The 16,004-nt window shown below is 40.2% G+C and overlaps 2 protein-coding genes across 2 annotated transcripts in view; one reads left to right on the top strand and one right to left on the bottom strand.

Annotated features, from left to right (window-relative positions):
* The window catches only part of LOC106637063 (uncharacterized), an 80,427-nt gene that overhangs the window by 47,090 nt on the left and 17,333 nt on the right, over positions 1-16,004 (top strand). Inside the window, 5 exon segments of the mRNA XM_089596100.1 lie at positions 9,266-9,330; positions 10,087-10,246; positions 12,463-12,605; positions 12,832-13,036; positions 15,007-15,453. Coding sequence (XP_089452226.1) covers positions 9,266-9,330; positions 10,087-10,246; positions 12,463-12,605; positions 12,832-13,036; positions 15,007-15,453 — 1,020 coding nt within the window.
* Positions 1-16,004, bottom strand: part of LOC149373718 (electron transfer flavoprotein beta subunit lysine methyltransferase-like) — a 70,065-nt gene that overhangs the window by 32,928 nt on the left and 21,133 nt on the right. The gene's annotated exons all lie outside the window — the stretch shown is intronic.

Below are 16,004 nucleotides of genomic sequence, written 5' to 3' on the forward strand. Positions count from 1 at the left end.
ATGTTCCAACTAGAGAATAGACCACATATTTACCCCTAATGAAGAATAAAACGAAAGACCGAGCACAGCAAATACTTTTATTAATCTTGGCTGGACGGGAGCTGAAATTTTTCACGCCACTTATGTCGCCCGCATATATGCTGCACGTCGTTGACACGGGGCGGGTTACACGCTTGCCAACTCTATACGAGCTTTTATGCGCTTCGCCACGTACATATCACATGTACATATATGAAAGTAAAAAGGTGGTTAAATAATCCTCGTTTGTGGTGAAAAACAGCCTGCCCCTCTCCGTATCTCTTGACTAAGTATACGTATACCTTCAACTTTTACTGGAGCGACCACATACATGTGTACGTAGGACATTTTTTTTTCTCTTTAAATTGATGGATTCAAGTTTGAGAGAAAACATGCTACAACTTTTCTCAGTCAGAGATCAACAGCAGCATCAGTTATCCGGTTAATTCTTTCTAAAGTAATCCCTTACTCTTGGCAACAGCGAAGTTGACAGATTCGCAACTGAACACTTTCATTGTACATATGGAAAGTAACAAATTTCGTAGAAATGAACTAAAAAAAAAAGAGGGGGAAGGAGAAAAAAAAGACGCACAGTAAAGTTTGCGAGCTGTGACCCGAGAGGCACACCTGCTGCTCCTGCCACATGAGAAAGTTTGGAAGTGTTCCTTTTGCTTTTTCGCACCACGGGAAACGGGAGCTTGGTTTGCTTCGGTGTTCGGTCAATTTTTTGGACGAACATAATTATAAATGCGTTTTTTGATCCAACTTGATTAAAACTGAAATTTATGCTTTTGGTTTCTCGTAGTGAAACAAAAATCTGAGATATTTGTAATTTTTTTTCAACTTTTTCTGCTAACCAGTAAAACGTCCAAAAGGCATCACCTTTACTCAAATAAAATTTAATTGAAGCCAGAAAAAACAACCTTTGAAGTCTCAAAGTGTTGAGGTAGTAACGTTGCTTTTCGTGAAAAATATGAAAAAACAACTATTTAAATTTATGTCAGTAATATTGATGTTATTCAAAAGATGCTCGACGTATTTTAATGATTTGCAGCAAAAAGTTGTGTAATTAAACATGGACGTATGATTTAACTTCAACCAGAATGTCACATAATTACATCTGGAGGGTTATTAAATTGAAAAAAAAATAATTTTCATGTAATGTTTATTTGCAACCACGCAACTGTATTATTAACATAAAAAATTAATTGGGTCGACTGTCATCAGATTTTCATTTTCAGGCTCTTCAATGTTTTTAGGACAAGTTGTTTCTACACAAACACATTTATAAAAGATGGATTATTATACCTAAAAATTTATTTTTTCAAGGACGATTCTGATTAAGAAAAATTCCATAGATATCTTGTTGCAATAGCAGGTAATAAAATTGTTTCTATCTTACTTAATGTGAGTACCAACAACAAATTTCCATTATAGCAGTATGATTTTTACAAAATCAACATGCTTTTTGTGAGACACTATACTTTTAAGAAGAATTTAAATCGTTGTTTTTATACGTTATCGTATAAACTACCTTTACTCAATAAAAATGGATCAATTTTGATATTCGATTTCCCTAAAAATATTCTAGGTTAAAAAACACTTTTTTGATTTTACTCTTCAGATTCAAGTAAAAAAAAAACTTAAAATAACTAGTTAATAACTTGTTCATACTAAAAATCACTAAATTCTTTAAAAAATTCCTTAAATCCTTAAAATAAAATACTTTTCTTTTGTTACTTTGGTACGGTATATCACGTTATGTTACTTCATTACATTGCGTCATTATGCTATTATCCGAATCATCGAAAATTTCCCCGCACAGCAGCGAACAAAGCTTTTACCGGTCCATTCCATCCACTGGACGTGTGTATTTTCCCACCCTTACAAAGCCCCATCTGCCATTTGCAGAACAGTAGTATTTCCTACACGCATAGAGAGAGAGATAGAAAAATCCATTGCACAAACGATTCCCTCTTTTTTCGACGAAAGCAAGTTTACAATGGAGTCTGACTAGTAATTGTATGAAAAAAGTGAGTGGTACAAGGCTTTCACGCAAAAATCACAATTCCAGTCCCACTTTTGCACCCCATTGGGGCCAATCACTGCATTACACAATAATAAGAAAACCATCGATCGAATCATTACGGGGACCAAGTAAATTGTCGAGCAAATGGTCCCTTTGCGTTACGCGACACGATAATTTCTACAAAAAGCACCTGCCAACGTACACGTGCATTTGCAACGCGACAAAGAGAGACAGAACAGCCGCGCCTCTCAAGAGTATCCTCGAGGGCTTCGCTGGTAATAGCGATTACGCGGGAATTCGTTCTCACCCATCCCCCGAGTGATGCAAATCCCAACGAGGTTCTATTATTATTATACATTTACGAATATTATTCGCTGATACGAAGGGAAAAAATTACCAGTGGAAAAGTAATTGGGCAAAAGAAAAATTTTGCGACAACTAATACCAAGTCAGTGGAAATATTAAGCAAAATTATAAGAAAAAATAATTTTATTCAAGTTTTCTCACGTTAATGTAGAATGAAGAATTTTTAATAGTCTTGTATAGAATTAAAGCTGCGATTATGATAGGTGTGTGCAAAACATTAAACAAAAAAAAAAAGATTTTTCTGGTCTACAATATATTTTTTGTGGTAAAAAAATTGATTTTTCATATTTTTTTAAAAACTCTTTTTCAAAATACCTATAAAAATACCAATTAAAAATTTACCCGCGATAAACTGATTAAATATTTTTTTGAGCTCCCCAGTTTCAAGAAGAAATGAACTCTCTTTTTTTTAAAACCATTTTAACACCATGTAGAAATCCAGTCTATATTTGTTTTTACCACTCGAATATCCTACCAATCAGAAATTCAGTACAAGCTCCAAATGAATTTTAAAAGCCAAAAAAATTATCAGTCTTATTTCGCAATGTAAATTTTAAAAACATTCATACAGCGAGTGCTAGAAAGCTTTTATCGTAAATTAAATTGCCATGATCCTTTTTTCATAATTTTTGTGCACCGAAGGTTAATTAAAAATTTATTTACCGTACAAATAAGAGATAAAACAAATAAACTTCATGTTAAAAACGAGGTCGTACATTTAATTAACTAAAATATTTTTCACTCATGGACAGCCACTACCTGTAAATCACAATTTTTCCAACGCATGGTTCACCTCGGTTTCGTCAATTTCATCTTAAAAAAAAAAAAAGAAAGAAAAAAAAGGAAACTAAAAGTGAACAATTCAACTGAATACGTAATACGAGCGAGTACGCGATGGAATTGAATTTCCTGACGAATCTCTTAATCACGTTTCGTTCCTCGGTGTGAAGTTGCCCTCATTTTGACGCGACTGCAATTTATTTTCGAAACACATTTCACCTTCCCCCTAGGGGTTGGTGGTTAATACTCGAACATTATTCTCTCTAGTAAAAGCCAGACATAATACCTGACATGGTTTTGTTTCGACTTGCTTGTTTTTCCTTGGCTCATCCGATACAAGATTTCGCCACGGCAAAAATCCCGACTCAAGCGCCTCTGAACGATCATTTCCGCGCATGCACTTAGACGTTAAGACAATCTCTTCGGATGCGGTGCGTTTGGCAAAGCCGGAAAATTCCCAGATGACGCGGGGATGCGAAGATCACCCGATGCCGTGAAATTGCAAGCGTACGCGTGATATTACGTGTCACGCAAAACCAATGTTAGCGAAATGGAAAGGAGTATGACAGCACATTGTACGTATCAACGGAAAATCAACGATCCTCGGACAGAAAAAAATCTCCACCGTGAGATTTGCTTCTGAAATAAATGTTTTTGCTCCCCCCCCCCTTCCCCCCCACCGTTGTATTTTTCTCTTTTGGCCTTTTTAAAAGCTTACGCCAAGAGTAAGCTCGCATTTTGCGATTCTACCCTCTCCCTTCCCTTCGTTCTTTCCTAGAAAAGCTTTTTCCTGTAGGTAAGCTGTTTGTGTGATGCATAAAGATGCAAGTGCATTCCTATCGAGTTTTTTCTCTTCTCCACCCCCTTTTACCTGCTTGGCAACGAAAAGTGCATAAAAACATTTGAATAGATTTTTAGGAGGAAACTGTACATTTTCGTCTGTTGTTTTGGGTCTTAGTCTCAGGTACATAATGTGAAATTCTGCGACTTGCAGTGGGAAGGGGAGTTTCGAAAAAAAAAAAACTTTACCCCTTTGTACCGAGAAACGAAATAGTAAATCATCGGCACTGGGTCAACTCCTTGATATCTACAGCATCTCGTTACAGATAGATAGTCCGATCTCAGCGAATGGACTTTATTCAGGTCACGGATTTTTGAAACAAAATATGAGCTTGGCGAGCTGCGAAAGCTTACGTGTCATAAAAAAAAAAATGTTTGTCTAGAATAAAATTACCGATGGTAAAAAATCTCATGGATTTCCAATCGATACGCATGAGATGAAAAAGTAATATACTCATCATTTTTTCGGTAAAAATTATTCAAAGAAGGAAAAATTTAATGCATAGCGATCGATTGAACACAAATATTAGAGAAAAAGATAACAGAATAAAAGTGAGAATAACACCACTCGGTCTCTTTCGGTAAATTTCCAAATAATACAATTAAAAAGTTGGCAAATTAAATTATCCTCGGAAAAATGAAAGATGAGACGGAGGCGGGGGATGGATATTTGCCGTGAAAAAACTTTCGAAAAAGCGCAGCTTCCCCTGGCCACAGTATAAGCACGTAATACAAAAGAGCTTGGGTAGAGCTCCTCTATAGAAGAAAAAAAAAACCCTTCATCCGTAGGGAAAAACTGGAGGTACATACAGCCAAGATGCACCCTGATTTAGCTTCATCCTTACTTTTTCTCGACGAAACTACGCTGCCGTGATTATAAACCAGAAAACTTTTCCCCCTCCCCTTTTTTACAAGTAATACCGATCGTAGAGACTCGCATCCCGTGTATTAACATAAAAAAAAATGTTACTACATCGTACCGATCTCCCAATTGATTTTCGTCCAAAAAAAAAAAAAAGTTTGTAGTCCATGGAGTGACGGATGCGCGATGATGCGAAAGAGGAAGGGAGATAGAAGTAGAAGTTTTCATCGAAGCAGGTACAGAGCCGAGCCCTCGTATTTGCCCTGCGGCAGGGCTGACTGTCCTACTGCCGTCGCCGCTACTGGGCACGATTACATCCCGTCGATCAACAAATCAAAGGTAATTTATGCAAAGCCAAAGGGTGATATGTGCACACACAAACGCATGCATATACACCTGGGGAAGGGGATCGATATCGTTCGAAAAAGTGAGAGACACAGGGGGTTAAAAATCAATTGATTGTAATGTCACAGGCACGAGTGGGAGATGTCATTTTTGTGGGTCAACCGATGAAAGTAAAAATATTTTTTCAAATCTTCAGAGAGACAGCCCGAGTATCTACTTATTACCGATTTTCTCATCAAAACCGGAAAGTAAAAGGGAATTTCATTCTCAACGCAAAAAACCCGGAAATTCGACGGTCTTGAGGTTCGTTTTACGGTATCGGAGAACCTCTAAACCCCATATAATACAGCGTTCGTCAAGACACCTGGTCCATACCAAGCCAAATCCACGATTCCAGCCGGCTTACGTATACCTCATGAAAATTCAAGGCTTGACTAAATTTTGAACAACCCGCCCCCTGATCCCCATTCCTGCCCAACCCCCATTACGCTCACGTGCACATTTTCTCGTGAGCATCGGAAATCGTGGCAAAAGCTCCGGACAAACGACGGGCGCGTGCGTCGGTTCGTATTACCCGTGGCTGGTCCGCGGCGGCGACCCAGGAAACGAAGGGACAGTCGAAAAATATGAAAAAACCCACACCCCGCCTCAAAGCTACTTACGGGCGTACAGTATGTACACGGATCCCCAAAGATAACAAGAATCGACCGGGGACGCAACGAGTACAGAGGGCAATATGGTGGGTATAAGGTGAGGTGGGTGGGGAGGGGATATGCGAAACTCGTACGCGCGCAAAGTGAAACTACCGTGGGAGAAAAGGAAAAAAATCGAATGTCGGCTTTTTTCCTCCGTTCCTCTTGCACTGCAGGGGAGAGGGGCATGAAAACTGGAAAAACACAGCAAAAGCCTGCAAAGGAAAAAAAAAAAAAAAAAAACCGGGAGTCAGTAGCAGCGGCAGAGTGACACGGGGACTTTTCTCCAATAATCTTTTCTCGGGAATGCGCTCGCACAGGAAGAAAGAGATCTGGAAAAAAAAAGAAAAAGAAGCCCGAGAGAATCGAATTTTTAACGCTCCTGACCTTTCCCCCCCCTCCCCCCCCACGCACATATATACACGCGCTCACGCGAGCAAGCGATACATCACATATCGCGCACACGTGCACAGATCGCTCGCTAAGCTAAGCTGCGTAAAAGCGCAAAAAGCTCCCATTCCCACGCGTACTTTACCCTATACGTGTGTTTGTATGTATGTATGCTCGCTTGCACACTAAACTCACGCCCACGGGCACTTGTCGCGGCCCCGAAACGTCCAAACAAAAGGGACTGGTACTACTGGTGTAGGTGTACGCAAACGGTACTGCAGACAAAGTGGAGCTATACGTGTATAGGTGTGTGTGTGTGTGTATGCAAGTTCACGCGCAGTAAGCGCCAAAAGCAAAAGAGGCGAGGGCGGATGAGCTGGGCGTATAGGTGTGCGTTTAAACGCCGCGACGCCGGCTGTACGACCTGCACAAGTACTGCTAAGCGAGTGTACGGGCATCCAAGCGAATCGTGGCAAAAGTAGGAGACTTTCATAGTTATCTTTATTAAAATAATCATACAATCAGAAAGTCACGCCTCAAACGATGGATAGGTGAGTTGCTAGAAAACAATTAAAATATAAATAAGAAGGTACAATCATTTGCTCGCGTGTGACGAGAAAGACGTTCCAGCTATTGCAAGCTCTCCGGCTCAATAAGCTTGTCGCGATGCACTAAAGAGGACAACCAACCAAATCTGTATCAACACTTGTAGTTGAGAGAGTTACATGACATATATATATATACAGACAGCCTTTTCGAGCCTTATCTAGACTTACACGTGTACAACATCAACTTACGTACTTGAGTCCCGGACTCGCGAGCTTTCGAGGTAGTCTCGACTCTGGTACGCTCACCCACTCCTGATGTGCAGCTTAAAATGTTAACTGGCGCAAGAGAGAGAAAGGGAGAGAAAAGAGCCCCCAACCACGTAGACACAGTTGAAACGTACATACTGTTGCCAGCGTTTCGTTTCACCGAGCAAAGTCTGAAGAGGCAGAAGAAGAAACATAGAAAAAAAAAAAAAAAGGCTAAAGAGAGAGCGCTTTTTACCGACCCTTTTTTTTTCTTTTACACAAGCAAGGAGAAGAAAGAGAGGCTTTTTTTCGCGGACGAAGCGTCAATTAAGACGTAAGAAAGAAGGGAAGGAAAAAAGCGTCCAAGAGACCAGCCTCGGCTGTTCACCTCGAGAGCACGGGCTGCACGATGACTCTTTATGCGCGCGCAATTGTGCCCACCGCCCTTCGTGCAATTAAACGCGCAAATTGGGGGTGAAAACGAAGAGGACTGTTTCTTTATTTATCCGCGAAAGAATCAGCCTGTCTCGAGTCTGGCTGAAATGAAAACTGAATCGCTCGACCCCTCCTTCGAAATGAGAACTTCACCCGATCACGTATTACGCGTGCCCCTCTGCTACACGAATTCGCGTCCCTACAAGCTCAAGTGGGGGGTGGAAAGCTGAAATCCCAGCTGAGCGTAATGGCTGGCGTGCTTTCGAGCTTGCAAGATCTATCAGAAATCGAGGCTTTTTCAGGCTGTAAGGCGACTAGTCACCAAAAGCTCGGTCAAAAGTGCCACGATTGACCTACTGCTGAGCTTGCAAGCTCCGATGAAAATCAGAGAGCCGAGGGACTACCTGGCGTGTCCCTTCTCTCGAGGACTTTTTGGTGCTCATTATACCAGTGTGTACTACCGAGAAATCGGTTCGAAGCTGTTTGGATGCCGAAGGGATGTACACGCGATATTACGCGTGGCTCTAGGAAACGAGCGTTGGGACCTTGGAACACCGCTGATGACGAGGCACGATTTCTTATCCCTTCTAATAGTTGTCCTATAAATGGAGGCTCGATCGGAGGGAACGTGAAATTTTCCATGATGCAGCACGTGTCTTGCCTACAAGTAATTGGTACGTGTGTATACCTATAATGGGTAAAATAATAAAAAGCCTGATTCCGGTGAAATTTTTCTGCATCGGTGCTGGGAGTTTAAGGGAAATGGAATAAATAAGGCATGAGTGGGGTAATTCGTGAGAAAAAAAATGAACGTTCAACAAGCGGCAGTCGTTGGCAGTCGGGAGCGAGAGTCGGCTGGTATAATGCTCCAGAGATCGTTTTCGCTGCGGCTTTGGCTGGGATTCCAATAAACAATTAATCTGAAAAAGGATATCCGTGAAGGCAATGGCTGATGCTGTGTTGGAAAAGGCATGAAAATAACTATGGGTCTCCATCAGAGATTCCGTGACACGACAAAAGTATACAATTAATACATGTACTACTAATCTCACGTGAAATAAAGTTGTTACACCAAACACACGGAGGTTCAACCCGTACTTCAATTTTGCTTGATGAATTCCGTGCGATTCACGTGTAAACTCTTTTCTCGGCACTATTTGTACTAAGCAACGTTTAAAAACTTTTCCTACCGATTGTTTTTGTACACTCAGATGCGAGTTTCGTCACTGATTTTTCGGTAGATAAAACTTGAGCAATCGTTTGTTCAATTTATCGACCCGTGAGAATATCTATAGGTATAATTAGATACTGCGGGGGAAAGTAATCCAAGGGTTTTTTTTTTTTTTTTTTTTTTTTTTTTGTGAGAAGAGAGAGAAAATCTAAAAAATTAAAGTTGTCTGGAGTACCAGTTCCCGAGACTCTACACGTATACAGAAGCACTACTACGGTATTACTCTCGCGATGAATTCCACTCGCGTATGGCCGCCAGCGACGACGTCTACAGCATTGTAGCTTTAAGAGACATAAAATTCTATTAGAGCCTAATGAACTTTAAGAAGTATTTTTTGCACAGATATTACATAAAATATAGTTGATTACGGGAACCTACAGCTTTGAATATAATTATTAATTTTACTATTGCACAGCTGAACTGAGCTATTATATGTTTGCAAGGTAAATTTTAAAGAAAGAATTGAATTTTTTTATTTTTCAGCTCACCAAGTACATAAAGGACTCGCACGTGTCATCTACAGAGGACTTGAGGATTCTGAGTGTGACGTGAGTAGGTACAATAGCTGGAAAAATTCTTTGCTTGCAAAGTACTTTGAGAAAATGAAAGTTCTGTAGCTGATTTGCTTTTTAAATGAACCGGCAATTAACGATGTTTTTTATCGGGTCCGAGAAAATTTTTAAGAAAATAAAAAGCAGCACAATATTGATACGTGCTAGTAAGCATTACTGAGAAGCAAAGAATTCGGAAAAAAATTTTCAATCTTTTTCACACTTTATTAATTACAATACACAAACATTCAAAAGAAACTAAATATATTTTGTTGCAAATTTTATGATTTTTAATTTTTGACAAATCCAAAGAAAATCACTTGAGCATATGTAAAAGGACACATGAAAAAAAAAAAGGAAAAAATGATTCAGGTGTTATTATTTTTTTTGAAGCTAGTTTACGATGGATGAAAATAAAAAATTTAATAAATTTCAAGTTGACGCGTTGGAGTCAAGTACCCGTACACGTTAACGGATGATTGCAAATTTTATGAAAGTTTGTATTTGCAATCGATCTCTCATGTTTTTTTAATTTTCCTAAAATTATACTGCATATGAATGTATAACCACCAAAACTTAAAAAATAATTTCAATACATCCACGTATACAAACACGAACGAATAACCAACTATTAAACCCCTAAAGTATAAGGTAAACACACACTTACACCCGCACGAGATGACATGCACCAAATGCGAGCACACACACGCCCACTTGCTCTTTTTCTTTTTCTCTCTCTCTTTGTGTCCACAGTCGAGCATTGGAGGTGAACTTTCATCTGTTCGGCGAGTCGCGCGATGGTGACAAGATCCGCGGGGCCCTGAACAAGTTGGTCCAACGCAGGAGGCTCGGCGATTTTTTTCTCGAACCATCGCACTTCACCTTCCAACAAAAACCGGCCCTTAGACTTCAGGTATGCACTTTTGTTGTTTTACCTTGCACACACGTACGTGAGAGCATGGCACTCGAGAAAATTTATCTGCAGCCCCTATTATTTTACGTATGTACCAATAAACGTACGAAGAGTAATGTTCATGTAGGAAGGGAGGCGAGACAACCAAATTAGGCAAATGAGACAAATGCTTCTCTTGGCGCCTTCCTTCCACCATCTAAGAGATTTGAGCTGCATATGTGATATGTATACCAAAGGGGGTATTCCAAAGTAGCAACTGCAATGAAATGTAAAATATGAGTTTAATTGTAACGACACTTCATTAAAAGGATCGAACTTATTAGTTGAACCTTATTAATTAAATAAGTAATAAAATTGGTAGGTACGTGTTGCCACTTTCAATGAATGTTTTCTACAATGAGCCCTTCGTAAGTTAAAAAATAGCTGTAAACAAGAGTTCAAGTAAGACCGTAAATTTTCAAGGATACGTGAGGAAAAAAAAAATAGTATTTACGAGGCGGCGTTTTGTATACACGTGTGTACGCATGTTTGCCGCAAAAACTTGATTAGGAGCAAAGGATGACTCGGGGGCAGTGCAATTGCCGTGGTTTTCGCGCAAAAACGTGCTGGTACTGCTCACTCCTGCTTGTATTTCTACGGCAACACAGGGGGGGAAAAAAGTTTTTAAATTGCACCCAGTGCTCCGCCAAGAGAGGCGGGAGGAAGAAAAACAAAATTGTTTGATTAAAAAGTACGTTAATGACTCGCGCCAGAAAAACCATGTGTATACACGGGGGTGTTGACGGTTGTGCTGTTTGTTAATTCAACTCGCGAGTGGGTGTTTCCCGTGAAAATGAAAATTTTTTTATTTTCTACGGCACGCTCAATTTGATAATTTAAATTTAGCTTATTTCGAAGTAGCTCTAATTAGTCGAAACAAAACTTAAATCTCGTGTAAAACTAAATTATTACACTCGACGCAGTGATAAAAAAAAAGACGCTTCATCGGTCAAACATAAAATCCGATCCGCGGACAAGCAATCAGCTATAGGACCCGGGAAGTTGGAGCAATGCTAGGATGCATCGAGATAAGAGCACCTAAATCCGAGCGAAAACAGCTCGGGAGGTGTCGAGTGCAGCACATAAAGTCTTGGAGTGGCGGAGAACAGAGGAGACGTATACAAGGAAGGGGGTAAAAGCGATCCAGCTCACATACGGGCCCGTAGGGAGGCAGGAGGGGGTATCCCCCGTTTGTCCAAAGTGCAGGCTGTTTGTCGCATCGACGCGCCCCATCGGTCTTACTTTTAACGAAAATTCGTGCCACCCGTGTCAACGCGTAAGTAAAAAGACAATGATTTATACATATTACACAGATACGTTGCACATATACCGCCCCTCGTCTTTCAATGCTCTTGATTTTTATTTTGCACAAAATATCATCCCTTAAAGAAAGATTTGTTTTTATGCGTACTCTCACGTTTATCGAAAGTGTTTTTTGTACTTCTACTATACGTATGGGCGAAAGATAAGGTAAATATCTTATCGTTGACGAAATTTTCCGATTAAGCCCTAAATGAAAACTAAAATTTGCACCGTGTCAATTTGTTGTAGCAATAGGTCAATAAGAACAAAAAATATGTCGTGAAAATTCCTGTAAACGCTTACAATTGACAGCCAATTGAGTGATTGTCAAGCAATTCAGTTGATGATGGTATTGTCATTATTATTATTATTATTATTATTATTATTATTATTATTATTATTATTATTTTTATATTTAAACAGCAAATTGTTTTGTCCAAAATTAACGCAGTAAATGTACTACGTTTTCTCGAAATTTGTCAAACCTGCTAAATATTCAATGAACCATTACTGATGTCGCAATGAAGCTTTTATATACACATGTACCACAGTGCACCATCGAAATGAGAAATTATTGGAAATTGATAATCCACAGGCTTGAAGCTTCGTATCCAGCGACGGTAATTGAACAGTTAGCGTTAATTAAGAATCACCTTGATGCAGCCGAGTTTAAGTTAGCTAAGTAGGTCCTGGCGCCATCCGTCAGATTAAATATCGATCGGCGGCGCAGAGGGTGTAGTCGGGGCTGCTGAAATTTTCTCCGAGTGCTTCATCGGGTGTAGAAAAGAGGGGGAGGGGGTAGGGAAAGTTTGGCACCGTAGAACGGAGGTTGATTGATATTAAATGTAAATTCTCTCTCTTCCGGTTACCGTCAGTCCCTGGGGATCAATCAACCAAACGAACGTCGAGTACAGCTTGGCGATCAATTTATATTGTCGTGCATTGCCGTGGGCAGCTCCGATCTCAAGTTCAACTGGTACAAGGACAACAAACCGGTCAACATGAGCAAATCGATCAGGTGATCAATCTGGGTTTTTTTTTTTATATACAATATCACACATGATTTTTTTTAATTTATAACTTTAATTGGATAAGTGTACAAAAAAAATTTTTTGAGCTTTTGTCGTAAAAATATACATTTGAATGTAATTGAGTAATTGGTTGGAACGGTTTGAAGATAATAATTGGCGTTTCATTGTAACGGGCGATAAATAAAATTCGCTCTGATCTATTGTCATGCATAGGGGTATTTGGTACAGACACTTGCCGAGCGACGGCTCGGATTACCACACGTCAGTACTGACGGTGGAAAAAGCCACACTACTCGACGCGGGCGTTTTCACCTGCCAGGCCGTTGATTGGGGCGTGCAGCAATGCAAGAGCACTCGGATCGCTGTGATAGACAATCCCAATGTCAAGATCGTGCCGATGAGCACCACCGTCGAAAAAGTGAGTACCGAATCATTTTTGTAAGCCTCTATTCTTATTTTAAAGAGCGTTTCTCATTTAGTTTGTTTGAAAAAAAAAAAAAAAATTTCTACTATTTCTGTCTTGATTTATTTCTTAATTTTTCTAATTCCTCTAAGAAAAATATGTAATTTTAAGAAAGCACTGAGTGACATATTTTGTATAAAATATATTTTTGCTCCTTGAGTTAAAAATTTCTGTAAGCAATTTACTTTAGTTACTTTCAAGTTTAAATATCATACCTAATTGAAACAATTGATTTTGAAAAAAAAGTGACGTTTATTTTATAACACAGGTATAAATAAAAAAAAAACCTTCCTTCTTTAAAAGGTACAAATCCCTATGATACGCCATTTACTTCTATTCGAATCTCACCCGATAAATCTCCCTAGCCTGGAAAAAAATTGCTCCTCCATGTAAATCCATGAGATCGCTTGGGAGGATAAAAAATAGACCAATTCGATATTCGTGAATCTCGTAAAAGTCATACTCGTCGCGCTCGAAGATCCCCCCACCTTCAGTTTTTACACGTGGACGCCTTTTGTTCGTGACGCTGGTGGATCTTAACCACTTAAAATAGTAATTGTACATTTAACGGAGCCATAAAACTCGTAGGTCGATCGATCCACAACAAATTGGGAAATCTACTGAATTAACAGTGGTCTGTCCAGTGGAACTTTGAAAAATTACGTAATTTGCACAAGGCATGAGGTACAATCAATTCCAATATCGAAAATTTGAGTATTATATATTACTGTTTGGCACGTATCATAAATACTTACTTTGATAGCTACCAACTGTCCTAACTTGTTTTTAATCTCTTTTTTTTTTACAAAAATGTTTTTAACTTGATAAAAACTGACAGTGTATAGCGACGTTTCACCATCAAACCAGTAAAAATTTTAGATTTTATTGCTTATCTTGACGCATTAAAGAGTAGTGGCACATGAAAAAAAAAGTTTTCTTTTTCAATATAAAAAAATTAAAAACAATCAGTACGTTTATTTGAGAGGATACTACCTTGTCTCAGCGAGTTTTCTCCTCTTTTTCTTGTATAATTTTTTTAAATTTTTTTTCTTACTTTTATTAAAAGAGCGTTTTGTCATTAGCACTTGAACCATACTCAAAATCGATAACTACTTGAAAATTCTAAACTGCGACAATGACGACAACCGTGACCAAGACAACAAGAATAATTAATGAGGCATTAGGGAGTACACAAAGAGGGAAGCAGCTACACTCGAAAGTTCTCGCCACAAGTTCGTATACTTGAGCTGTTGCCACGGGCTCCCAAGCCATTACAAATTTAACGTTGCGATGGGAGTAAGTAAGAGGGATGTATACCAACCATCCCGCAAAGTCTGTCGTCGGACCTTGAAAATGTTTCTGCCTCATTAGTCGCAATTTCGTGACGTACATTTTTCTCTTCCTCAGGCCCTTGATTTTTGTTTGCTGAGAAAACTAAATATTTCACTGATTTTAAAAATATTTTTCGCCATCTCTTTGGCAATTTTGGAATGACCCGATTTTTCCCCTACTTTTGAGCCCTTGTCCGAGAAATTTGGTTCACGTGTGCCCCATAATATTCGAGTCACGAGCTGCAGCTGCTTACGTGTAATACCAGTGCCGTGAAATTGCGTGCGTCGAGTGGACGAGTCAAATATTTGCCCCGTGCAAGTTCCACGTAAATTACAATCAGCAAAATGAGTTGAAGTCGGCGTTATTGTCGATCATCACAAAATTACGTGTTTAAGTGACGGTCAATGCAAGCTCTCTCCCTTCCAAGACTTACACGGAGCAAATAAGCAAAGCACCCGCTCACTTAGTTTTCAGCGCGCGAGAGCTGCCTATTGGCTCATGATCGTCACACCGATTTGTTATTATTTACGAAGTAAAACGAAGAGCAAACAAAAAAATGATAATAATGACAAAAAAACCACCTACACCCGCAGGGCAGCACGGTGCGTCTGATGTGCACAACGCCCAATATGCGCGACATCGGCATCGGCTTCGGCTGGACGAAGAACCGGGCGCTGCTGCGCTTCGAGCCGGGCCAGGAAGTCTGGGAGGACCTCTACCCCGCGGGCAGTCTCCTGACCATCAGCCGGATCCAAAAGTCGGCGGTGTACACGTGCAACGTAGCCCAGCGCGCAAGCTCGGTGCGGGTCGAGGTCGTCAACCGTACCCTCATACCGATCTGCCGGGGCGAGAGGGCGTGGAGCCTCGACTGGCCGGATACGGCACCCGGGACCAGGTCGATTCTACCCTGTCCCCAGGGCTTCTTCGGTGGCAAGGTGACCAGGCAGTGCGCCACGCGTAACTCCAGCAGCTCCGAGTGGGACTTGGTGCCTGATTTTGCCGACTGTCTCTACGAGGGACTCGTCCAGCCGTACGACGAGGTGAGCGCGGGTGTTTACTCGGCACGGGATGAAAATGTTTGCCAACCCAGATGCTACTGGAGCAAAGCACCCTACCGTGTATACGTACATCCTCTGGGGCGAAGTGTGCCCCTCCCGTGATCTGTTTGTTGGTGCATTCATGTGTGTATAGACCAATACCGTATTTGCGTGACTCCCTGACGAGGATTTTGCTTGTTTGCTCGGAGGAAGAGGCGGAACTGACCGATCGATGCATGTACAATTTGTACGGCTTATTTCATAATTCACTCCCGAATACTTTTTAAACCCCCTGCCTTTTAATATCGGATATTGGTTGCTTCTTTTGTTTTCATCCCATGGTGCATTTGGTGCAAAGAGGTTTGTCTCACTACTTCGCGTGATTTCGTGTCGACTGAAAGTTAGTATTTTTTTTTTACCTTAAAATATGTATTTTGTTTGCTAATACCTCTCTGCTGGTTATTTTCAAATATTGCAAAACTCACCCTGACATTTTCATAATAACCCTTACGTGAAAAAATGAAATAAAAGAATAACCCAGTTAGTCGATACCA

The sequence above is a fragment of the Copidosoma floridanum genome, unplaced genomic scaffold (assembly GCF_036245765.1).
Source record: "Copidosoma floridanum isolate Cflo_tuat_1 unplaced genomic scaffold, Cflo_Japanese_pri ptg000029l, whole genome shotgun sequence".
Taxonomy (NCBI): Eukaryota; Metazoa; Arthropoda; class Insecta; order Hymenoptera; family Encyrtidae; genus Copidosoma; species Copidosoma floridanum.